At 34.3% G+C, this 27,648-nt stretch overlaps 1 protein-coding gene across 4 annotated transcripts in view; it reads left to right on the top strand.

The window, feature by feature from the left end:
- The window catches only part of AGBL1 (AGBL carboxypeptidase 1), a 1,019,050-nt gene that overhangs the window by 305,193 nt on the left and 686,209 nt on the right, over positions 1-27,648 (top strand). For all 4 annotated transcript variants that reach the window (XM_074234136.1, XM_074234135.1, XM_074234137.1 and 1 more), the window contains one exon: positions 7,841-8,021. In XM_074234136.1, the coding sequence (XP_074090237.1) occupies positions 7,841-8,021 (181 nt within the window). The remainder of the gene's footprint in view (positions 1-7,840; positions 8,022-27,648) is intronic.

Raw genomic sequence — 27,648 nt, 5'->3', positions numbered from 1 at the left:
TTTCTATATTTTCTTCTTCCTTTTCCTCCTTGTCCTCCTCTTCCTCCTCTTCCTTATCCTCTGACTTCTACTTCTTCTCATCTCAAGCTGTTGACATGATGTGTGGCACATAATAAGCATGCAATAAATTCATTTTCCCTTTCATTCATTTACTCATTCATTCATCACTAGTAATTTTAATTACTTTCTTAATTAAAGATACTTTTGGTATCTTTACATAGAGTAACAGACATAGGCTCTGTATTCATAAGTTTATACCTTAAGACAGATATGATATTTCCCCATGTATAAGAGGCATCTTAATTTTGGGGCACAAAACTTGAAAAAAAATTACATAAAGTTATCAAACTCAAGTTTTATTCATCATGAAATTCATTCAACTCCTCATCACTGTCAAAACTCCCATTCATTAACTCATCTTCACCTGTATTTGATGACAAATCAGTCTAGGAGAGGCTAAGCCTGCTTTCCTGCCTGTTCTTTGGTCTGTGGTTGACCACAACCACTCCCTGGGCAAGTCTGGTGCATGGACACATGCTTAATCCATTCTGTTTCATGAACCTGAAGCACAAATTGTGTCCTCCTTTGAAATCAGTTACTTCTTTTTCATTAACAATTCTTTTTGCCTCATGCAGAACCATCTTTGTGGACACAGAAATTCTAATGGCCCTTTGCTCTTCAATTCATTTCTTCAACTATCTCTCTAACTCAGGTGATTTGGCTGGCTTGCCTCTCATGGGCTTATTCTGCCATGATGTACTCAATAAGCTTCTTCTTTCCATAGCCAGTCTCAGATTGTTTTCTCAGTTGGAGGAGGACCAAACTGAGATTCAGCAGCATGATTTCCATTCACTTTTGCAGACTGGATCACTTTGAACTTGAATTCAGCACTGTACAAAAATCTTTTCTGAGACATTTCTAGGCAGAACATGGCAAAATGTAACCTAATATACCAGTAACAACTGCAAAACAATGAACACAAAGACAATAATCATGAAAAAACAGGAAATTCAAGTAAAAAATCTACAATCACTTATAAGATGCTACCACTTTTTTAGACCCCAAATTTTTCAAAAAAGGCTGTCTTTTATATGGGGAAATATGGCAAGCCATGTGGTGCAGTTTCATATTAATTTCTGAGCGATATGTCTCATATCACTTTGCACTTCAATCCATTCCCTAGACAGCCACAAAAATGAATTTCCTAAATCTAAAATATGACCATCCTGCAAACACTTCCTAATCAGCTGCAGTAACTCCATATTATCTTTAAGATGACATATAGAATTCTCTTTGTAGAAAATAAAGATCTTCATAATCTGGCTTTAGTCTTTCTGGAAATATTGCACATTTCTCTCTCCTATTCACTTTATAGTTCAGCTGTATTGACTGCCTTTCTTTTGTTTTCCTCCACAAAACAGACTATATATCACTAAACCTTTGCAATGACAAGACCAAGGCTAGAATACCCTTTCTCTTCCTTCTCTTCTTTAAATTCCTGATTCCCTTCAAGACTTAACTTATGTTAGCTTCCTTATGAAGCCCTTAGATTGTTCCTTTCCCAACTCCATCCAAGATTACCTGCTTCGCATATGTTAAATACCTATCCATATATCAACATTTTTTTTTCATTTCACTAGAATACAAACTACTTGAGGGTAGGTACCGTCTTACTCTTGCCTTATACCCTAAGCTTTTGGCACAGTGTAGCACATATTCAGTGCTTAGTAGATCTAGTTGAATATAGGCAAAAAAGCATAACTTTTTTGCTCATCAAAGACTGGAAGCTAAGCAGATATTTCTCTTGCAATTTTAGGCTAGTGAGATATGAGAAAGAATGCTGTTCTGTGATCATATTAGTATAAGTTTCATTCTTATCCTGGATACATAATAATAATGATTGAGGATGATGATGATGATGATGTTGCAGAAAATGGTAGCAACTATGTAATATAGATGGCACGCTGTAAAACATTTACTTTTAAACCCCTTCTAACTGCATTCCTTTTTACCTTTTCATTCTTACCTAATAGACCTTTAGATGTACTCCACAATTCACTGACACTGGTCTTCCTGGTATTTCTCAAACAAGAAATTACATCTGATAACTCCATTTTCTTTGACTAAGATCCATGGTGGGACTTCTTTCCCCCCTCATTTATGCCTCCTGACTTTCAAGTCTCAGATAAAATCCTACCTTCTAAAAGAAAACTTTTTTTTGGTTCTTTTTTCTGTTAATGTTTTTCCTCTGTTAATTATCTCCAATTTATTATGCCTATGACTTGTCTGGATATAGCTTATTTGCATGTTGTCCCTTCAATTAGACTTGTATGTAGTGCTTACCTCATGCTGAACTCCTTGAGAGCAGGGACTGTTTAATGGATTTTTAAATTCCTAGTGCCTAGGATAGAGTACATCACAAAGCAGGTACTTGTTTTTCTGACTTTACATGTCCAACAGCCAGCAAAAAATGAAGTCAGAATTCTACAAAAGATACTCACTATCGTAAACTAACAGAAGGCACATACTGTACTACTTAGGAATCCTTGAGAGATGGAAAAAAATGTTCTAGAACTATACCATTATTACATAGAACTGTTACCTAAAAGCTTTGTTATGGCATTCATCCAGAAAACATTTTAAACATCTATCAACATGATAAGTACTCCTAATTACCAATATGTTTAGAATGAAGAATTTTCAAATTCAAAATCTTGGAGAGGAAATAAAAATCATGAGGGAACATGATTTATCTCTGGGCTATTATCCAAAATGTACATTCAATGAAACTAAGGAAAAAATTTTCATTTATTAAGAACAATTATTTAAATCTAGCTGGTCAATAGTCTGTAAAACATTAAATACAAATAGCTACCATTTTATAATAGTTAACATTTATAAAGCACTTACTAGGCAAGCAAGATGGTGGCAGGAGAAGAGCATTTCCTAGGTGCTCTCTCCATAATATTTCAAAAATCTTAAAATTATAACTTTAACTAAATTTTCCAGAAAGACCCAGTGAAGCAACTCTCTAGGCCAAGGTAACCTGGAAAATAGTTGGGAAAACTCTGTTCCACGGGGTTAGAGGGGCAGCCCTGCCAGAGTGAAAAAACTTCAGCCTCCCAGTAACAGCTATGGCTCCCAGCAGCAGAAGCAGTTTCTTGATCAACATGCCAGGGAACATAAAGCACAACTTGGAAGATCATCAGGGAGACCTCTGCCAGAGCAAGAAGCCCAAGCCCTCAGTCAGTCACTACACTGGGCATTCAGCATACCCAGATCCAGGAAATGGAAGCAAGCTCAAGGAGCTGGCAAGCAGGAACCTCTAGGCAGCTGTGCCCTGAGTGCTCAGCCCACAAAAGGTAAGGGAGTGGAGGGAGTCTTTCAAGGTCTGAACTTTGTCCCTGAAACAGGACTCTGGGGCTCTGACCACATTCAGATCCTGATCACAGTCTAAGTCCACCATAGAACAGGGACCCTCCCCCCTCAGCCCCATGGCAGAGGAGTGTGCTCATGGTCATTTGCAGACCAGGAGAGCAGTCAGAGCCTCACACACTGAGGTCTTTGTGGGGATGTCCCAATAAAACTCCAAAGCTCAGGAATTACCCCCAAACCTGGCATAGGCTGGGGAAATGAATAAATAGAAAAAAAAGTAACCTGACCATTGACAAATACTTTGTCTATAATCTCAAGGAGGATCAAAATACTGAATCTGAAGATGAGCAAGTACAAGCTTCTGCATCTAAAGACTCCAAGAAAAATGTAAGTTGGGCTCAGGCTATAAAAGAACTCAAAAAAAGATTTTGAAAATCAAGTAAGGCAGATAGAAGAAAAATTGGGAAAAGAAATGAGAGAGATGCAGGAAAAACATGAAAAAAAAGTCAGCAGCTTAGTCAAGGAGATCCAAAAAAATGCTGAAGAAAATAACATGTTAAAAACCAGCTTAGGTCAAATGGACAAAACAATTCAAAAAGATATTGAGGAGAAGAATGATTTAAAAAGCAGAATTGGCTAGATGGAAAAGAAGATAAAAAAACTCTCTGAGGAAAACAAATCCTTCATATGTAGAATGGAGCTAAAGGAAGCTGATGACTTTATGAGAAATCAAGACACAATACTTCAACACCAAAAGAATGAAAAATTGGAAGAAAATGTGAAACATCTCATTGAAAAAACAACTGATCTGGAAGACAGATTAAGAAAAGATAATTGAAAAATTATTGGGCTACCTGAAAGCCATGATCAGGAAAAGAGCCTTGACCTCAGTTTTAAATAATTCCTACAGAAAAATTGCTCCAATATCCTAGAAGCAGATGGCAAAATAGAAACTGAGAGAAACCACCAATCTCCCCAGGAAAGAGATACAAAAAAAAACCCCAGGAATATTATAGCCAAGTTCCAGAACTCCCAAGTCAAAGAGAAAATATTACAAGTAGTCAGGAGGACACAATTCATATATTGTGGAGCTGCAGTCAGGATCACACAGGACTTAGCAGCAACTACATTAAGGGCTCATAGGGCTTGGAATATAATATTCTACAAGGCAAAAGAGTTTAGAATGATACCAAGAATCAGCAAAACTGAACATCTTCTTCCAGGGGACAAGATGTACTTTCAGTGAAACAGGAGAATTTCAAATGTTTCTGTTAAAATGACCAGAGCTGAACAGAAAATTTGACCTTCAAGTACAGGATTCAGGTGAAGCAAAGAGAGTGGAGGAGAAGGGTAAATGACAAGAGACTTAACGATGATGAACTGCATGTATTCATGCATAGAAAAATGATACTGATAATGCTCATATGAACCTTCACATTTAATAGAGCAGGTAGAAAGATGTTTTACAGATGAAGCACAGTAGAGAGCTGAATTTGAAGATCTATTAGATTATTAAAGTGGAGTCAATGGCTAAAAGAGAAATATAATGGGAACAAGAGAAAGGAGAGGTGGAATAGACTAAGATATTTCATATAAAAGTTATTTATTTTGCAATGATATAGATGGGGGAAAGGTGAGGGGAAATGAGGGAACCTTTACTCTCATCAGAAATGACTCAGAGAGGAAAGAGCATACACATTCAATAGGGTATAGACATCTAGAGTAAAAAGAAGGGAATAGGGAGGAGGGAAGGGTGGATGTGGGTGATAGAGGAGAGGGTAGATCATAGGAGAGAATAATCAGATATAATACCTTTTATTTTTTTTTACTTTTTTGCAAGGTACTGGGATTGGGTGGCCTGTTTGGGACCAAGGGGCCTGGTGGTTGCTGGTCTCTGGGGTGGTATGTGGGCTTTGGGTCTATTGGTCCCAGGACTGGTGCTCTGTCTGCTGCACCACTCAGCTACCCTACAGCATATTTTAGAAGAGGGACACAGTGAAAGGAGAGAGAAAAAGTAATATATGGTAGTGAGGAGGAATGGATGGAGGGAATTACAATCAGCAACAGCAACTGTGGAAAAATATGCAAGTAATTTCTCTGATGGACTTTTGATAAAGAATGTGATCCACCTGAGACAACACTGATGGTATCAGAATGCAGATTGAAACACATATTTTTTTCTCTTTCTTTTACTTTATTTCTCATGAAGTTCTACATTTTTGTGGGGGAGGGCATATTATGTTTACTCTTAAACAAGAATATTTTAGTAATGTATAAATAATGTTATATTAACCAAAAAAAGAGACAGAAACCCCAGGAGGGATGGGAATTCAGGGAAGCATGGAGGGATTTGCATGAACTGGTGCTGAGTGGAATGAGCGGAACCAGGAGAATGTTGTGCATCCTAACAGCAACATAGGGGTGTTGATCATCCCTGATGGACTTACTCATTCCATCAGTGCAATAATCAGGGATAATTTTGGGCTATCTGCAATGGAGAATACCATCTGTATCCAGGGAGGGAGTTGGGGAGTTTGACCAAAGACCAAAGACTATCACCTTCAATTTAGGAAAAAATGCGTTATATTATTATGTAATTTTGCTATCTCTTATACTTTATTTTTCTTCCTAAGGATATTATTTCTCTGTCATCACATTCTACTTAGATCAGTGCTTACCATGGAAACAATGTAAAGACTAACAGATTGCCTTTGGTGGGGAGTGGGGGGAAGGGAAGCAAGAATAAGGGTAAATTTATAAAACTCATATAAAATAAAAAAACAAATAAATATTAGCACTCTGAAATTATTATCTTGTTTCATCCTTTCAACAACCTTGGAAATTAGGTTCTAGGGTTATCCCCATTTTACAGAAATGAAAATTGAGGCACATCGAGATGAAGTGACTTTCCTAGGGTCACACAGCTAATAAGCCCCTGGGATTGGATTTGAACTAGGTTCTTCCTGACTCTATCTGCCCATCAATAGTAGGATGTGACCATGTCAAGACTATTTTTATCTGAATTCTTCTGAAATATAAAGAGAGAATGGGAGTAAAGATAATAAAAATAGTAATTAATGTTGAGCTTGGAGTCAGAAAGAATGGAGTTGAAATTCTGCCTCAGACACTTTCTTTTTTTTATTTTTAGGTTTTTTTTTTGCAAGGCAATGCCATTAAGTGGCTTGCCCAAGGCCACACATCTAGGTAATTATTAAGGGTCTGAGACTGGATTTGAACCCAGGTACTCCTGACTCCAGGGCCGGTGCTTTATCCACCGCACCACCTAGCCGCCTGTCTCAGACACTTTCTAAATATATGAGCTTGGGTAAATCACTTAACTTGACTCATCCTTAGTTTTCTCTTCTGTTAAATGGTGAGAATAATAGCTCCTCTAATATCTCTTTGGATCCATATTTCAGATATACCTTGTCTGACCCTACACACTCAGTTGGGCCCATGATAATATTCTTGATCTGTCTCAAGAAGTTTCCAGTTTTGTGAAGCTCAGATGAGATAGATATTTAAAATGATCTGTAAACCTAAAATTACTACATACATATTAGCTATTACATGATTTTTATTATTAGCAAGGATAATAATAAGGTACATCTTTCAAAGTTGGCAAAGTGGTATTCATATATATATATATATATATATATAATAAGTTATGTTCTTCATATCATATTAAAATTAGTTTTTCCATTGTTCTATTATTATGACTACTAGATAAGAGGATAGATTCTAGCTCTTTCCTTTCATACATAGGCAGGTCTTATAATAGATATTACCTTGCATGTTGATTTCTACCTTATTCTAATTCTCTATGGCCCCTGGGACTAGATATGGATAAGAAGTATATACATAAAAGGCCATGTGGTGTATTAGAAAGAACTTTAGGGGATCTAGAGATCTAGGTTGGAAAAAGCCTAGCTTTGCCAAGAATTTGTCAAGGCAAATCACAACCTACTCTGGAAAGGTAACTGACTCTGCAGTCAGAGAATTCAGATTCAAATCTCATTTCTGATAACTAATACCTGAGTCACATTTGTTCATTGCTTTACTTCCTTTGTCTTAGTTTCCTTACAGTATAAAATGAGAAGTTATACTGGATGATATGTGAAATCCATTCTAGCTTTACATCCTTAATTCAATCATGTATAAAATCCTTTGTTTGTCTTAAGAATTATTGTATAATCTGTCTTTCTCTTTATGAAGAAAGAACTTGCTATTTTTTAAAGGTTTCTATGAATATGTGCTAGTATTATCTAGGCTATATAAGTTTTTAGGAATTGTCTCTCTGTATATGTCTCCATCATAGTCATAGTTGCAACATTGTGACCCTAGAATCCAAGTCATTTTGGATTCTCCCCCCCCCAGTCTCCCTTTCCTTCTCCCTCTCCCTCTCCCTCTCCCCTTCCTTCTCCATTCATTCATTTATTCATCCATTTATTTGTTTTATTTTCAGGACAACGTCCTTATCAGGTGATTGTTGCCCGAGTTCACCCAGGAGAGAGCAATTCTAGCTGGGTAATGAAGGGGACCTTGGAGTTCCTTGTAAGCAGTGACCCCATTGCTGGACTCCTGAGGGAAAGCTTTATTTTCAAGATCATCCCGATGCTGAACCCAGATGGTGTCATCAATGGCAAGTAAGTCAGACACCTCTTCCTGTGCAGTTTTGTATGTTGCCATGGTAACATCTTACTGGATCCATCTTTCAGACCTGTCTTGACTGACTCTATACACTCATGACTGAGAATATATTCAACTGGGCTCAGGACAATATCCTTGATCTTTTTCAAATAACTATGGGTTTTAGGCATATCAATGCCAGGTTTCTGATGTCTCAGAGATATGTATAATTTCTCTGATTTCCATTTTATTATATAAAAAAGAATCACATTTATGCCCTCTCTGTTGATGTAGTTAGTACTTCATATGTATTTCTCCTCTCTGAGTAGACAGGATATTGTATGAAAGAGTTATAGGACAACTTTTCTTTTCATCTTAACCCAAAATGTCCCCTAAATACAAATGAAGAAACATACCTAGACTTTTGGTACTCAGTTTTAGCAATGATACTTTTGCAATCTCCTTTGATAGAAAACCAGTATGTTCTATTATCTGAGCACAGTGGTCAAATTACAGAAGTCACAAATTAAGACAACAGTATTGGCAAGATTATATTGGACAAATATCTTTTTCATATTCTTCTCTCCTAGACAACACAGAATAAGTTCTCGTGGCTGCTGAAGTAGGTCATTCTCAAGAGTGAGGCTTTCTTCTCACAATTACACTGTTAACTTTACATAGTGAGAAAAGCCTCGGAGGGCAACTCATAGAGTTTACAGCCTAAATACTCAAGTGTTTGAGAATAGTCAACCTATAATCCTTCTCTGTATAAATCGTACTCTAGCATCTCACCATGTTATCTTAGGTTCCCCTTGCCAGGGGAAGGCAAGCTCTGAAAAGTTATTCCAAGGATGGAATAGCTCAGGTCTGGCCAATAGAGTGTGATTTGATATGTTTGGGAAGGGTCATTGTCAGATTGGTGAATTTGATGACAGAATGGTGAATTCTACCAAGATGAAAAGACTATTACTGTATGAGCCTAGGCAATAGAATATGATCTGAGGAGATGTTAAGTGAGGGTCATTGAGCAGAATGTTTGCAGGCTGATGAATACTCAGTATGTAACATCTATCAAAAATGACCTATTTGGGGGAAGATTAGCTGTATCAATGTAATCATTAATTCTTGAATTATTTACATTAAGAATAAGTGTGTATTACATTAAGATTGTGTGTGTGTGTGTGTGTGTGTGTGTGTGTGTGTGATAGTTGTATTAGCTGTTAAAAGTTATTGTGGGGAAAGAAAGAATTGCAATTCTATCTAAGCGTTTGGGGTTTCATTCTTTCTGTTTTTTCGTCCATTGAGTGTTCCTTCCCCCCATATTGTCTTCTGCTTTTGATATCTTATGATCTAAAAGCAAGGTCACGGTATAAATTATTGACTTTAAAGTTAAAATTTCCACTCATATATTGTCATTTCCTCTGCCTCAGGATACATGGAATTTCACCATTAGCACTGATTGATTTAGGTCTTCAGAATGTTAAAATAAGTTTGTTGATTTATGCTATGATTTCATTGTTACTTTTGTGATCATCAAAATCATAAACTAATATATTTTTCAAGTTGAGAGTGAATTTACAGACCATCTATTTTTAACCCTCTTATTTTACAGATAAATAAACTGAGACTTAGAGAGATTATGAGGCTTCTCTAATGCCCCATAAGGGCAATTAGGTGGCACAGTGGATAGAGAGCACTGGCCTTGGAGTCTGGAGGACCTGAGTTCAAATTCAACAACATCTAGCTGTGTGACCCTAGGCAAAGTCATTTAACCTTAATGGCCACACATCTAGGGCTACCTCCAGTCATCTTATTTCATATTTGACCATTGGATGCAGATATGGAGAAGAAAATGAGACTGGTGATTTAGTACAGCCTCCCCTTTCCCACCCACATTCAAATCCAATTCATGTGCTTGTCATGGCATCACCTCTCTGATATCATGGTATTCTTCAAGAATGAAGGAAAAACATCAATCAAGGTACCACAACTAGTTAATGGAGAAGTAAGAGTAAATAGCACTCTCCTCTAAACTGAATGCTTTAATAATTATTTAGTTGTGTCCTTGGGCAAGCCACTTAACCCCATTTTCCTTGCAAAAAAAAATTAAAAGAAAAAGTTTCAAAGAAATTTGGCCAAGGCTACTTAGTATGTTCTTAACAGAGCCTAATCCAATATTTAATGCATGAAAATTTTTCCTCACAACTGTTATCGATTTCCTCTCAAGAATGGATTTGGGATGGAGGAATGAGGAAAATAACTGAAAAATGAACACAGTTCTCCTCAGATCATACCACATTGTATGTATTGAAAACTTACATATTCCCAATGTGAAAACAGTAGGGCAAAAACAACAGAATATGAGAATTCACTGAGAAGTTAATAGAGTTCAATACTAGCATAAAATATAAAGTTAATAAATAGGCTGGGGAAATAAACAAACAGTAATGAAAAGTTACTATGATGACATAGAAACTCAAGACACAAACTCAGAAAATGACAGTGACTTGAAAACATATAAAAACAACAATATCTTTGCTAAGAAAACTCCAAAATGGGGTCATAGAATTGAAAATGATTAAATGCAATTGAGAAACAACATTCACAAAAGAATCACAAATCAATACTGAAGAAAAATGCAGTTTGAATATAAGTCTAAGAAAAAATTCTAGAAGAGATAAGATATTTTTAAAAAGAGGAAAAAATATTTAAAAATTCAAGCAAGAATGATAGAGAAAATTGGGAAAGAAATGAGATCTCTACAAAAAATATGAAAATAAAAATTTGGTAACTGTTAAAGGGGTTCTGTGGTTAAATAGGTGGTGCAGTGAATAGAATAAGAAACTGAAGTCAGGAAGACTCATCTCCTGAGTTCAAATCTATATTCAGATACTAGCCAGAGTAGTTGATGGGGCAATGGAAAACATGCTGGCTCTGAAGTCAGCAAAACTTGAGTTCAAATCAATCATCAGACACTTAATAACTTTAGGCAAGTCATTGAACCCCATTGGCCTTAGTTTCCTCTTTTTAAAATTAATATTTTATTTTCCAATTGTTTATGATGGTAGTTTCTACCTATCATTTTAATTTAAGGTTTTGAATTTTGCAATTTTCCCCCACCCTCCCTTCCCTCTCCCCCTTATCCCCCAAAAGAAGGCAAATTGATAATTTTTTTTAAAAAATAATTTATTTATTTTGAATTTTACAATTTTTTCCCTAACCTCACTTCCCCCACCACCACAGAAGACAGTATGCTAGTCTTTACATTGTTTCCATGGTATACATTGATCTAAGTTGAATGTGATGAGAGAGAAATCATATCCTTAAGGAAGAAAAATAAAATATAAAAGAGGCAAAATTATATAATAAGTGTTTTTTTTAAATTAAATATAATAGTCTTTAGTCTTTGTTCAAACTCCACAATTCTTTTTCTGCATACAGATGGTATTCTCCATCGCAGATACTCCAGAATTGTGCCTGATTGATGCACTGATGGAATGAACAAGTCCATTAAGTTTGATCATCACCCCTATGTTGCTGTTAGGGTGTACAGTGTTCTGGTTCTGTACATCTTGCTCAGCATCAATTTATACAAATCCTTCCAGGTTTTCCTGAATTCACATATCTGCTAGTTTCTCATAGAACAATAGTGTTCCATCACATACATATATTACAGTATATTAAGTCATTCCCCAATTGATGGACATCCTCTTGATTTCCATTTTTGTCACCACAAGCAGAGCTGCTATGACTATTTTTGTACAAATGATGTTTTTATGCTTTTTCATTATCTCTTCAGGGTATAGACACATTACCCAGTAGCTGGATGAAATGGTATGCATATTTTTGTTGCCCTTTGGGTGTAGTTCCAAATTTCTCTCCAGAAAGGTTGGATGAGTTCACAACTCCAACACTGCATTAATTCCCCAGATTTGCCACATCTCTTCCAACATTGATCATTTTCCTTTCAGGTCATATTGACCCATCTGAGAGAGGTGTGGTGGTATCTCAGATATGCTTTAATTTGAATTTCTCTAATTATTAGTGATTTAGAGCAATATTTTGTATGACTATGAATCACTTTGATTTCCTCATCTATAAATTGCCTTTGCATATCCTTTGACCATTTGTCAATTGGGGAATGGCATGCTTTTTTTAAATTGACTTAGTTCTCTGTATATTTTAGAAATGAGTCCTTTGCCAGAAATACTAGTCGTGAAAATTCTTTCCCAATTTACTAAAATTCTTTTGATCTTGGTTATAGTGCTTTTGTATGTGTAAAAGTTTTTAATTTAATGTAATCAAAATTATCTAATTTGTGTTTAATGACATTCTCCAATTCTTTCTTGCTCATAAATTGCTTCCTTTTCCATTGATGTGACAGGTAAACTATTCCTTGATCTCCTAGTTTGTTGATAATATTGTTTTTTATGTCTAAATCCTCTATCCATTTTTATCTTTTCTTGGTATATGGTGCGAGGTGTTAGTTTAATCCAAGTTTATGCCATACCAACTTCCAATTTTCCCAACAGTTTTTATCAAAGAGAGAGTTTTTATCCTAATAGCTGGACACTCTGGGTTTATCAAACAGCAGATTACTATAATCATTTACTACTAGTCTATTTCATTGATCTACCACTCTATTTCTTAGCCAATACCAGGCAGTTTTGATGACTAATGCTTTATAATATAATTTTAGATCTGGTAGCCACCTTCTTTTGCAATTTCTTTCATTAAATCCCTGGAAATTCTTGACTTTTTATTTCTCCATATGAATTTTCTTATAATTTTTTCTAACTCATAAAAGTATTTTTTTGGAATTTTGATTGGTAGGGCACTAAATAAGTAGTCCAATTTTGGTAAAATTGTCATTTTTATTATATTTTCTTCACCTATCCATGAGCACTTGATATTTACCTAGTTATTTAAATCTGAATTTGTTTGTATGAGAAGTGTTTTTAATTGTTTTCAAAAAGTTTCTGATTCTGCCTTGGCAGGTAAACTCCCAAGTAATTTATATTGTGTGGAGTTATTATGAATGGAATTTCTCTTTCTAGCTTTTTCTACTGCAGCTTGTTAGTCATATGTAGAAATGATGAGGATTTCTGAAGGTTTATTTTATATCCTGCAACTTGGCTTTAAGTTACTAATTATTTCTAGTAGTTTTTAAGATGATTTTTTTTTTGGATTCTCTAGGTACACCATCATGTTATCTGCAGAGATAGAGAGTTTTATTTCTAAGTGTTTTATAGTTATTTTTCATAGAGTTTATGAGTCTGCCTTGGCAGGTAGACTCCCAAGTATTTTATATTATTTGATGTTACTTTGGATGGAATTTCTCTTTAACTCTTGCTGCTGTATCTTGCTGAGAATTTATGGGGTTTATCCGTCTACAAAGAGTGAGAGTTTTGTTTCTTCCTTCCCAATTTGCATTCCTTCAATTTCTTTTTCTTCTCTTATTGCTGAAACAATCATTTCTAGCACAATATTAAATAGCAGTAGTGATAACAGACATCCTTGTTTCACCCCGATCTTATTGGGAATCGTCAAGCCTATGCCCATTGCATATAATGCTTGTTGATGGTTTCAGATAGATACTGCTTATTATTCTAAGGAAAAAACCATTTATTCCTACACTCTACTGTTTTTAGTAGGAATGGGTGTCGTATTTTGTCAAAGGCTTTTCCAGCATCTCAAATGATTTCTGATAGGTTTGTTATTGATATATAGTTAATTATACTAACAGTTTTTCTAATATTGAACCAACTCAGCAATCCTGGGATAAATCCTGCTTGGTCATAGTGTATTATCCTAGTGAAAACTTGCTGTAATCACTTTACTAAGATTTTATTTAAAATTTTTTCATCTATATTCATTAGGGAGATAGGTCTATAATTTTCTTTAATTGTTTTGACTCTTCCCAAGTTAGATATCAGCACCATATTGGTGTCATAGAAGGAAATAGTCAGAGTATCTTCCTTATCTATTTTCCCAAAGCATTAGTTAGAATTGGAATGGATTGTTCCTTCATTGTTTGACAGAATTCACTTATGAATCCATCTGGCCTTGGAGATTTTTTCATAGGGAGTTCATTGATGACTTGTTGAATTTCTTTTTCTGAGATATGGTTATTTAGGTAATTAATTTCCTCTTAACCTGGGCAACTTTTATTTTGGAAATATTCATCCATTTCACTTAGATTATCAAAGTTATTGGCATATAGTTGGACAATATAACTGAATTATTACTTTAATTTCCTCCTCATTGGTGATGAGTCTACCTTTTTCATTTTTGATACAAGTAATTTGTTTTTCTTCTTTTTTTAAATCAAATTAAACAAGGTTCTATCTATTTTATTAGTCTTTTCATAAAACCAATTCTTGCTTTTTTATTAGTTCAATACTTTTTCTTGCTTTCAGTTTTATTAATCTCTTCTTTAATTTTTAGAATTTTTAATTTGGTATTTAATTGGAGTTTTAAATTTGTTCTTTCTCTAATTTTTTTAGTTTCATTCTTAGTTTATTCATTTCCTCTCTCTCTCTCTCTCTCTCTCTCTCTCTCTCTCTCTATTTTATTAATGTAAATATTTAGAGATATAATATATCCCCTAATAAGTGCACTGGCTGTATCCCAATAAGTTTTGATATGTTGGCTCATTATTATCATTACCTAGGATGAAATCATTAATACTTTCTATAATTTGTTGTTTGATCCTTTGATTCTTTAAAGTGAGTTTATTTGGATTCCAATTAGTTTTAGTTCTATCTTTCCTCTGATCCATTGCATGTGATTTTTATTGAATTATAATCTGAAAAGGAAATATTCACTATTTCTGACTTTCTGCATTGATTATTAGATAATTATGCCATAGTACATGGTCAATTATACTACAGAAAAGGAAAAGTATATTCCTTTCTATCCCCATTCAGTTTTCTCCAAAAGTTGATCATGTCTATGTTTTCCAACATTATATTTACCTCCTTACCTTCCTTCTTGTTTATTTCATGGTTAGATTTATCTAATTCTGATAGAGGAAGGTTCAAGTCTTCCACCTGCGGAGTTTTGCTATTTATGACTTCCTATAACTTATTCAGCTTCTTCTCTAAGAATTCAGTTGCTATGCTGTTTGGTGCATACATATTTAGTATTGAAATTGCTTCATTGTTTATGGTACCTTTTAGGAGGATATAGTTTCTTCCTTATCCCTTTTAATGAGATCTATTTTTGCATTTGCTTTGTCTGAGGTAAGGATTGCCACCCCTGCCTTTTTTCATTTCATCAAAGCATAATATATTCTGCTCAGCCTATTGTAGGATTCTGGTTTTTAATCCACTCTCTGACCTGCTCATGTTTTATGTGAGAGTTCATCCCCTTCACATTCAAATTTATAATTAATAAATCTTTATTGCTCTCCATGTTATCTTCCCTCTGTATTTTTCTCCTTTTTCACCTTATCCCAATTTCCCAGCATTTTTCTTCTGAATACCACTCCCTTCATTGTGTTTGCCCCTTTTGTCCCACCCATCTCCCCTTTCTTTACCCTTTCTCTTTTCCCCTTCTTCTTTCTGTCAGTTCCTCTTTTCCTCCCCCTCCCCATTCTCCCCTCTTAATACATGAAAGATGAGGTAAGTTTCTAAACTTAACTGAATGTATGTGTGTTAATCTTTCTGTGAGGCAAATCTGATATGAGTAAGATTCAACTTGTTCTCACCTCCTCCCTTCTTCCCCTTTGTTAAAATAATTCCTTTGTACATTTTCATATAATATAATGTGCTAAATTGCTCAATTCAATCTTTGCCATCTTTCTATCTCTTTACTGTCCCCTCCCTTTTTGATATTATATTTATATCATTCTATCAGAGTCATGGGAAAGCCATTACTTTTGGCTAAGCAAATTCTCTCTATGAGTTACAATTCTCAAGTATTATGAGTATTTTTCTCCCAGATGGGGATATATCCCATTTTGTCTTATTTGATAGAAGATATTTTTACTTTTCCCTTTTTTTTACCTTTCAGGTATCTCCTGAGTCTCCTGTGTGAAGTCCAAATATTCTATTATCTCTGGTCTTTTCATTAGGAAAAGTTGGAAGTCTCTTGTTTTGTTAAATATTCATCATTTCCTTTAGAAGAGAAGGCTCAATTTTGCCCAACAGTCAATTCCCTTGCTCTTTGGAATATCTTAATCCAGGCCCTTCATTCCTTTAATATTGAAGTATCTAGGTTCTGTTTAATACTAACTGTGGCTCCATGTAATTTAAATTGCTTCTTTTCTGACTGCTTGTAAGATTTTCTCTTTTATCTGATAGTTCTGGAATTTGGCCACAATATTGCTTGGTGTTTTCCTTTTGAGATCCCTTTCAGGAGGGGATCAATGTATTATTTCAGTAACTATTTTCCCTCTGGTTCCATAATATCAGTGTAATTCTAATGCACTATATTCTGAAGTATTGGGCCTAGACATTTTTTCTCTTCAGTGTTTTCAGGAAGCCCAATGATTCTTAAGTTGTGTCTCTTGGATCTATTCTCCAGGTCAGTTGTTTTGCTGATGAGGTATTTTACATTTTCTTCTATTTTTTTTTGTTTTTGTTTTGTTTAACAGATTCTTGTTATCTCATGAAGTCATTAGTTTCCACAGATTCCAATCTTTTTTTTTAGAGAAGAATTTTTTTTTCCATTTATCTTTTGCAACTCCTTTTCCAATTGGTCAGTTCTATTTTTGAAGGAGTTTTCCATTTGCCCAATTGCAGTTTTGAGAGAATTATTTTCTTTTTTGCACTCATCCAATTGTATTTTAATTTTCCTTGTTGCAAGATGATAATTTCTCTTGCAAAGTACAATTTTCTACTGTGTTTCTTTTCCCAATTTTCCCAAATGATCTCTTCTAAGAAGTCTTTCTGGGCTGGAGACCAATTCTTATTCTCCTCTGAAGTTCTAGTTCAATCTGAGTTAGGATCTGTAGCTTCAAGCTAAATTTTGATGGACTCTTCCAGCTCCTTCCACTGGCTTTTATTCATTTTCCTAGGATTATGTGTTGGGGAAGGGGCTGGTTCACAGACATTTGGTGTTGAAATCCCTAGAGGCTTTGCTCACTGAGTTTAGTAATACCAAGTGGGCCTACCAATACAGCGGACTAGATTCTTTTTTCAGTGTCTGTGACCTTGATTAGTGGCCCACTCCCTGGCCTGGGGCAGACCCTAGGGGGAGCAGCAGAATCTGGATTATACTTGAACATCATGAACTGGGCCCTCAGACTATGTTGTTAATCTACTTAATTCTCAATCAGCACTGGGGGAGATCTGCTGCCCACACCTGAGCTTGGGGGAAATGGGTGGGGGATTGTTACTGTGTTTGTTCTGTAATGAGTCACTTACTCCTAGAGGAATGGGGAGGGGGTGACTAAACTGGAAAGGCAGGGACTTCACTGAAAACACAGGGCTTGCAGCCCTGGTCATCCAGATCAGCCAAACTGAACAGATCAATGTCTAGCTGTCTTGATGGAGCACTCCCACCCCTACACAGTAAATGTGTCTGTTTCTGTTCTCAAAGTAGCGTCTTGGCCTCACCCCACCACCTCATACTGGTTCTCTGCTCTCTGTCCCTGACTTGCCCATGTTCCCCTGAGATAGACCTTGTTGGAAGATGTTTTCTTAGGCTCTTCTCTGGGTTTTGTAGATCCAAATTCTGTTAATTCATGTTAGTTCTTATGGAAAGTCAGGAGAGCTTAAGATAGTGCCTGGCTTCTCTCTGACATCTTAGTCAGAAGTCCTTAGTTTCCTCTTCTATAAAGTGATTTGGAGAAGCAAATGGTAAACCACACTAATATCTTTGCTTAGAAAACCCCAAAATGCAGTCTTAAAGAGTTTAACATGACTAAATGTAATTGAGAAGCAATATCCATAAGAGAGTCACAAATCAATATTGAAGAAAATAAGTCCTTAAAATCTAGAATTATAACAATGGTGAAAGAGGTACTAAACCTCAAAGAATAAAATAATTCTTTAAAAATTAGAATAGGACAAGTGGAAGCTAATGGGTCCCTGAGGCATTGAGAAACTATAAAATCATGTCAAAAGACTGGGAAAATAAGAGTAAATTCAAAATATAGGAAAGTATAAGAAAACTGGAAAAAAAGATTGGGAGAGAGATAATTTAAGAAAAAATAAACTATCTGAAAACTGAACAAAATAGAAGTCTAGACATCATATTTTAAGAAATTTTCAGTAATTAAGCATATAGATGTATTAGAGTTGGAGGGCAGAGGAAAAATTGAAATTGAAAAAATAAGCCCATGAATTACAATTTACAGCAGATTACAACACAGCAATTCCATACAAAAGCTGTCAAGAAAGGGAAAGCTCCCATGTCAAGGAGAAAGTACTGCTAGAATCAAGAAAGAAAGTAATAAAACAGCAGACTATCATTAGTATCATTAGTATCACACAAGATTAAGCACTTATAATTATAAAGGAGTAGAATACTTAGATTAAAATATTCCAGAACCAAAGGAGTTAGGATTAAACCCAAAAGTAACCTATGCAGCAAAAAAACTGTATAATAAATGAATGTTTAATGAAATAGAAAAATTTTAAATAATTTCTAATGGAAACAACAGATTTGAATGCAAAATAATCGACATTCAAACATGAGACACAGGATAATATGGTAAACATGAGTAAGAAATAAAATCCAACTAAACAAGATTAAACTATTTATATTTTTATATAAGATGATCTAATTCTTCAGAGCTTTATTACTAACAAGGTTTGAAGAAGGAGTCTATTAAGATAGAGTGCCTAGGTATTGATCTATTCTGTTAGAATTATCTCAAAAGAAGAATAGAAAGTGAGAAAGGGAAATGGGTAAGGAGAAAAAGAATGGGGAATTTATCTCCCATAAAATATTCAATAGAGAATATATATGATAGAGGGATCAATGTAGGGGAGCTGGTAATTCTTGAACTTCATTCCCATCTGAATTTGTTCAAAAAGGAAAGAATACTCCAACACACAGTTGGATATAGAAATTCATCTAGCCCAACAGGGAAATAGCTGTGAAAGTGCTTAAGAAAAATGGGAGGGAGGAGTGTTGCTCCAGGGGAATAGATTAAGAAAGATAGGGTTTAGAAATAAAACATACTCTTGGGGGGGTGGGTTAGAATATCAAGAGAAAGTTAAATATAAGAGAATAGGAAGGAGGGAAACACACAGTCTACATCATAACTGTGACTATAATAGGAATGAACTCATGCCTAAATGAAAGATGATGGAAAAGTTTAGAAACCAGAATTTGTTTAAGAAACACACTTGAGGGGATGGCTAGGTGGCATAGTGGTTAAAGCACCGGCACTGGAGTCAGGAGTACCTAGGTCCAAATCTAGTCTCAGACACTTAATAATTACCTATCTGTGTGGCCTTGGGCAAGCCACTTAACTCCGTTTGCCTTGTAAAAAAGCTAAAAAAAAAAAAGAAACACACTTGAAACAGAATAATACACATATACTTAAAATAAGACACAGGAATAGACTATTTCATGGTTCAATTGAAGGGTTGCAATCACAATCTCAGATTAGGGAAAAAATAGACCAATTAAAAGAAATGAACAGCAAAACAAAATTTTGTTAAAAAGTTTAACAAATATTGAATTATTATCAGTACTTCACCAAATGGCATAGTATTCAAATTTTTGAAAAAAAGTTAATGAATTATACACAGAAATACTAAGACTTTAATAGTGGGAGACTTCAATTTATCTCTCTCAGACCTGGATAAATTTAATCATGAAATCAACATCAAAGAAATTAAAGATATGAATAGAATTTTAGAAAAGTTAGTATGCTAAACCTCTGAAAAATATTAAATGGGAATATAAAATAGTATTCCTATTTTGTAGTTGCACAAGACACTTTTACAAAAATTGACTATGCATTAAGGTAAAAATGAAGAAAAACAGAAGTTTAAAATTTTTTTTCTAACCATAATTCAATAAAATTTTATTCAACCAAAGTCTTTTGAAACATAGATTAAAATTAATTGAAGCTGTATAACTTAATCCTAAAGAAAGAATGAGTCTAAGAAAAAAGTCATATAAATAATAACTTAATTAAAGATAATGATAATAATGAAACAATATAACATTATATTTTGATTTCAGCCAAAGCCTTTTTTAAAGAAAATTTTACATTTCTAAATGTTTAATCACTAAGAGAGAGCAAACACAGATCAACAAATTGGACATGCAACAAAAAAATAGAAAAAATAAATTAAACACTGTTTAATATACAACAGAAATCTTAAAAAAGCAAGAATTATTAAAATTTAAAGTAAAAAAATAATTATTAAATAAAATTCAGTTGTTTAAAAATTGTTAAATAGATAAACCTTGCTCGATTTGGTTAAAAATAAAGAAGAAACCCAAGTTACCAATATAAAAAATGAAATAGTGAAATCCCGTCCAAGGAAGATGAAATAAAAATAATTATTAGGAATAGTTTTGTTCCAACTATATGCCAAGAAAGCTAATAAAATAGATTAAAATATTTATTTATAAAAATATGTTTTCCAGATTATTAGAATAGGAAACAAAATACTGAAAGAAACTTATATTCCAAAAATAAATTGAATGAACCATAGAGTCCCATAAGTAAAGCAATAAAAGCCAAATAGATTTATAGGTGAATTCTATCAAATGTTTACAAAAGAATTTATTCCAATAGTAGATAAATAGTTTGAGAAAATGGGTAAAAGAATTGTACCAAGGTCCTTTTAATACAGAAATATAATATTGATGCCTAAGTCAGGGAGAGTCAAATCAGAGAAAGAAAATTATATACCAATTATCCTAATGAATGTTGATACAAATTAAAAAAAATACTAACAATGAAATTTCAACAGTATGTCACAAAGATTATGACGAGGATGGATATTATATATATATATATATATATATATATATATATATATATATATATATATATGGAATGCAGAACTAATTCAGCATTAGGAAAACTGCAAACAAAATTAACAATATCAATAATAAAGAAACTTCAAAAAGAATCATATGATTACTTCAATAGATGCAGAAAAAAGTTTTTGACAAAAATAAATCTATTCCTATTAAAAAAAATCCAAACATTAGAAAGCATGGGAATAATAAATCTTTCCTCAAAATGAGAAGTAGTATCTATTTAAAATTAGGAGCAAGCATTATGTATAATGGGGTTGAACCAGAAGCCTTTCAAATAATATCTAAGGTGTAATTAAGGATGCCCATCATTACCATTTTTATTAAATTTAATATTACAAATACTAACTGTAGAAATAAAACAAGGAAAAGAAATTGAAAGAATAAGCACAGGCAATGCGGAACCAAAACTACATTTTTTTTTTTTTGCAAATGATATAATTATTTACTTAGAGAACCCTAGAGAGTCAACTTAAAAAAAAAAAGTTGAAACAATTAGCAGTGTCAGCAAAGCTACAGGATACAGAGGAAACCCACATAAATCATCATCATTTCTGTATATTACTAACAAATCCCAGGAGGAAGAGAAAGAAAAATGAATTCCATTTAAAATTACTAGGAATAATATAAAGGAATTAAAATTTTGCCTGCCAAGACACACATAGAAATTAGTTGAAAAACAAATGCAAAATGTTTCACATAAATGAGACAGATTTAAATATCTGTAGAAATACTATTTGCTCATTGACTAAGTCAATGCCATAAAAATGACAGTAGTATCTAAATTGTATTTACTTACTTATTCAGGACCATACTCAAATAAAAGGACAAGAATTGCAAAAGACTTCATGAGGAAAAAATGAAGGGCACCTAGTACTAATAGGTCTCAAATTATACTATAATGTTTTAATCACCAAAAACAATTTGGTACCAAATAAGAAATATAGAAGTTATTCAATGGAACAAATTAGATCCACAATATACAGAAAATAATGAGCACAGTAAACTAGCATTTGTTAAACTCAAAGATCTCAGTTACCAGGTCAGTAATTCACTATTTGATAAATACTACTGGTCAAATTGGTATGATTTGTTATAGACCAACATCTCACATGAGATAAGTAAACAATGGATATAAGATTTAGACATAGTGATATTATAAGCAGATTATGTAATAATGGAAGAAATTACCTATCACATCTATGATTAGGGAAAGATTTCTGACCTAAGAAAAGATAGAGAGGATCACAGTCAAGTGAATTATTCCAATTATGTAAAGTTATTAAGACTCAATAATCTTATGAAAAGTGCTCTAAGTCCCCAATTTAGAGAAATGCAAATTAAAACAACTTTAAGGAACCTTTGCATATCCATCAGATTGACAATGAAAGAAAAAGGAAAATGCTAGAAGTCATGTGAGAAAAATAGGTCCATTGGTGGAACAGTGAATTTGTCAAACCATTTTGTAAAACAGGTACACTTAATGGAATTGTAAATTTGTCAAACTATTCTGTAAAACAATTTTTAACTATGCATAAAAGTTATTAAAGTGTTCATACCCTTTGACCCAGTGATACTGCTATTAGTCCAATACCCTAAGAGATTAATGATAGAGGACAGGGACTCATATGTACAAAAATATTTATAGCACCTCTTTTTATCATGGCAAAGAATTGGAAACTGAAGAGAGTCCCTATGAATTAGGAAATGTCTGATCAAGTTATGTATAGGAATGTGATGTAATAATATTTTTAACATAAGAAATAAATGAGATAGCTTTAGAACAAATGTTAAAGCTTATATGAACTGATATGAGCAACATTATAATGATAACTGTGAAAGACTTAGTACCTTTGATCACTGCCATGGTCCACCACAGTTCCACAGGACTCATGATAAAAAATGCTATCCTTCTATAGATAGAGAACTTATGAACTCATTACAGATTGAATCTTATTTATTTTTTCTTTTTATTGCTTCCCCTGCTCCTGAATATGATATGGCTAATATGGAAATTCATTTTGCATGATTTCATATCATAAGAGATTTTCTAATGGGTAGAGATTGAGGCAGGAGGTGGGAAAGAATTTAGAACTGAAAATTAAATAAAATTTATTAAAAAAAACATTGTGATGTACATCATGTCATTTTATCTTCAGAAGAAAACTAGTGAAGTATATAAAAAAGGTGTTCTTATCTCCAGTTTACAGGTAAGAAAACATCTTGGAATCCTTAAATGATTTATATAGGGGTCACAGTCCAAAATTACCATCAGAGCTTTAACCCAGTTCTCCTAACTTCAATTATCCTTCAATCAGATCATACTCATGTTATACACAAATTTATTTATTCATGCATTTGTAAACATTTCTTAACTATGTGCTTTCTATAATATATAGAGCTAGGCATTGTGGAAAAGGCAAATAACAATATTCTTTTTGACTTCAAGGAACTTGAAATTTAGTATGAATAATAGTTTACACAGAAATATAGTAGAAATTAGAATGTAGCGAGCAACTTTCATGGCATTCAATACTCGAATCTGAGGAATTTTGCTTTCAATGTAAAATATTTGGATTATAAATTTACTTCAATTGGTTTAAACTCCTAATCAACTTAGCCAAAAGTCTCTAAAATCATCTGAATTCAGTTAGCACTGAGAGAAAAGACTAGACAAAGGACATGCGTTTTACAAGTCAAAACAAAACAAAAGAGAACAAAACAATTATCAAAATACTAAGAGCATGTTTGCAGTGGACTAGTATTTAATTGTGGAATGAAAAAAGGGGGAAGGACTCCAGGACTTACTCAAGAAAATAGAAAGGGCATAGAAAATATCTTTCATAATCAAACTGATTGTGAAATAGAGTACATAGAGTATTTATCCTGATGTCAGAAAGACTTGAGTACAAATTCAGCTTCGAGGCACTTACTAGCTGTGTGATGCTGAGAAAAGTCATTTAATCTCTTTTTGTCTCAGTTTCCTCATCTGTAAAATGAACTTGGGAAGGAAATGACAACTCTTTGCTAGGAAAATTCCAAATAGTCATATAGAGTGACGAAAAGCAACCCAACAATAATATTAAATGTTTAATCTTAGGAACATCGCTTCTTGGAGCTTCTGTATCTCATTCCATTTTCTTAGTTACAGAATGTTGTCGATTCTAGCTCTCTATGTCTCAGTCTACTTCTGTCTCCGTCTCAGTCTGCTTTTTCCTGCATTTGTCTTTTCTTCCCAGATCTTGTGTTCAGCATCCATACTATTTAGTCAATCCTATTGCTGCTTCCTTCTTCACCTTCCAAGATCTGCATCCTTTGACCTCTTCATACACAACCCCTTTTTCTCCCTCCAAGTCCCTGTCACCATGCTGATACAATCATTCTGTATCTCAGGTACACAATTTCATGGGAATCTGAATTTTTTTGGGAAATTTCAGTCAGGTTTTCCTTGAGTTCCAGAATCTCAGGTCAAATGCAAATCCTTCAATTTGGATGTGCTTATACCATAAAAGGATAAATCAAATGAGGGAAAAATACATTTATTAGATGAACTTCATTCTCTTCTCTTAACTTTTTGAATAAAAAACTTCTTATTGCACATGGATCATTTTATATCTTTTTTTCTCATGCAAGTCTGCATCAACATAGCGCATTTTAGTATGACACTCCCCAGTGTGCAAAGACCCTGTCATTACTTGATTAATATGTGTTGGAAATTACCTGCTATGTACATAGCATTGTGCTCCATACCCAACTCAAATTCATGCAGAGAGGATGCCTTAGGACAGATGATATTTGTAGAAAAAAAATTGAATTAATTCCAGTGGAAATTGAATGAAGACTGAATATGTTTGAGGATCAACTATCCTTTTTTCACCTCCTCCCATTCTCTCCTCGTTTTACCTTCATTTTAAGTCACATTGGTGCCATTTGGAAGTCTTGTTGAAGAGTCCATCAGGGAAACTGACTTAAGGTTCTTCTAAGTATTCATATCTCTCATCAGGCACACATTTTTTAATGAGCCAAGTACTTGAAAATCCTTCCAAGTTGGATAGATTTACTCTTCTAAGGCTCATGTTAGATCATGTGGTTAAAAGCTTCACCAGTCTTCTGACTCCCCATTCCCTATTTGGCTTCAGAACCTACCAAGTGCTGCCTCTCCCTTTCCTTCCTCCATTTCCCTCCCTCCCCCATGTGGAGTTCCTTCTGAAGATAGCTGCAGAGACACTACAATTATTGGCAAACAAGAAGAGGGAGGAGACAAATGAAGGAAGAAGGAAAGGAGGCAAGGGAGAGGCAGGATGGCTTCCATGTGGCCAGCCTCTTTCCAGATCTGCGTGGTACCCTCTAGTCCTGCAGGGCTGTGTTGTAAGCCAGTGGGGTACTATGTATTAACACTCTGGGAGCTTGTGGGGTAACAAGCTGAGCACAGCCTATGGGTTGACTTTGGCTAATATGATGTGAAAGTTCCTGGCATTTTCTGTACCCCTCGTACAGACAGAACTGCAGTAATGTGATTATATTCTTGGAAGAAATGCTGCCTGAAATGTGTAAAAATTTTAAAAGAACAACTTAAGATGCCTTCTGAGTCTTCCCCTGTCTCTCTTTCTACATCCTTGGACCTAAACTTTTCTTCTGGAGCTTTAGGGGATATGATATATAGCAATGGAGTTGAAAGTACATGGAAATATTTATTCTCCCAGGAATCTATTCCTTAAATGATGCCAGATTTCTATTCCTATTTAACATGAAATTTAGCTTCCCTGGGAATCAAAACAGAGGATGTTTATTAAATTTGTTTTAATTACCTGATGTTATTTTGAATCTCCTGGAATGGAGTGGTATGGTCCTTGGAGAACAGAGACTGTTTTTTTTCATCTGAGAAATGTTATTCCCCAGGAGACCAGAGTCATAGATTGGGTGTTCAGAACTCAAATTTCAATTTTAATTTTACCACTGGTTTACTAGCAGATGCACTTGGCAAATTCAGTTATCTCACTTTTGCTTTCATTACTTCATGTATAAAAAAATAGAACTAAAGTGCCACATGGGAGCTCCCCAGTTTGCCACACACTTCTAGAACAACAGGGATTGTATTGTTGAACTTTGTGAATCCAGAAGAGGCTAGTGGGGCCCAGGCACAAACCTTTCTTCTCTTTACCTTTTTTTAAAAGAAAAACTTGGATAAACTGTAGAAGATTGGTTAATTTTGAGTGTGAAGATGACCTCTCTCAGACAATTAAAGGAGAAAGCATAAAGTTATTTTGACTCTACATTTGGAAGTAGTTTACAATTTTCCAAAACTTAATGCAGGTACATATTTTACTAAATTATAATAAAATAGAAACGCAAATCATTTCCTCTTCTGGATTTAAACACCCTACTGCAAATGTATAAATCATCGGTTCTCAAAATCCTGGTCCTCATAGGGTCTTTCTTGACAATCTGAAATATTTCTCTGGGAGAAAGGAAGAGAGGAGATAGTTTATGATAAGGAGAAGACCACAATCAGTGATGAAAACACCACATGCTCAACCTTGCTCACAAATTTATTCATGGTGATAGAAATGTAAAATGATTTGCTGTGGGAATTTTGTTTATTTTGCTGCTAAGTCATTTACATCCTGTTAAATGATTTGCATAGTACTGGGACTAAGAGGTACAGGAATTACATTCCCAGGGGCTTCCTCTATATTCACTCTTCACTCCCAGTTCCAATTTCCACCATTGCTTTTTTACTAGGGAGTCAGCACTTTGAGTGTTATGCTTGCCTTCTTTAGATATTGCAGTTCCGAATAAGTATTGCTATTTATTATATCTAAATTTGGGGTTATTAATTATATCAGTATAAACCTAATTTATATCACCATAAACAGTGATAATAAATGCTGCCAAATGCTAATACTCAGCTCTTGCCAACTGTGCCTATAGTTGATGGTTTTTCCCCCTACTTCCCAGAAGCATTAAATTAAAAATGATTCAGTGTTGCAGAATCATTGATCAAATTGGGGCTAGAAGTTCCTGGGGAAATGTACTTGTTTTCTAAAATATTTTGCCTTCTCATTGGTTATAGATTTTTAATGTTCAATTTGCTCCACCATTTCTCCTCTCCTTCACAAATCCTCCTCTTTCATAAGAGGGTATTTCTAAGTTGTATTAGGTCCAGAAGATGGTGGCCAAGATGAGAGACCTTAGTAATTTGCCAGAACCAGATTAATTAAGGAAACTCAGAATGTTCGAAATGATGTAAAGAAAACTGTTTAGAGTGGGGGAAAGAACTAGATAGAACCAAACATTCTCAAAAATGTAAAGTGACTAGGGTGGCTAGGTGGTGCAGTGGATAGAAACTTGGGCAAGCCACTTAACCACATTGCCTTGAAAAATCTAAAAAAAATGTGAAGTGACAAAACAAGGGAGAATTAAATTTATTCTACTTATTCCCAGAGGGTAAGAGGTAGTTGCTTTAGCTAGTAAACTCTAATAATTTAAATGTAAACAAATATCTTGAGGATAGCACCATTATCCATTTTTTCCTTTAATTTTCAGTATCTAGCCATGAACCTGCCGTTCTTTTAATACTTATTCTGTAAGAATTTTATTGAATATAGCAGAGCTAGATTTTGGATAACAATAAGGAAACTCTTGAGCACTGGAATTGTTCCAAAGTAGAATTTATTGTCTCCT

This window comes from Macrotis lagotis, chromosome 4 (genome assembly GCF_037893015.1).
Source record: "Macrotis lagotis isolate mMagLag1 chromosome 4, bilby.v1.9.chrom.fasta, whole genome shotgun sequence".
NCBI classification, from domain to species: Eukaryota; Metazoa; Chordata; class Mammalia; order Peramelemorphia; family Peramelidae; genus Macrotis; species Macrotis lagotis.
Note: the sequence above shows the minus strand (reverse complement) of the source record. Positions and strands in the feature narration are given on the sequence as shown.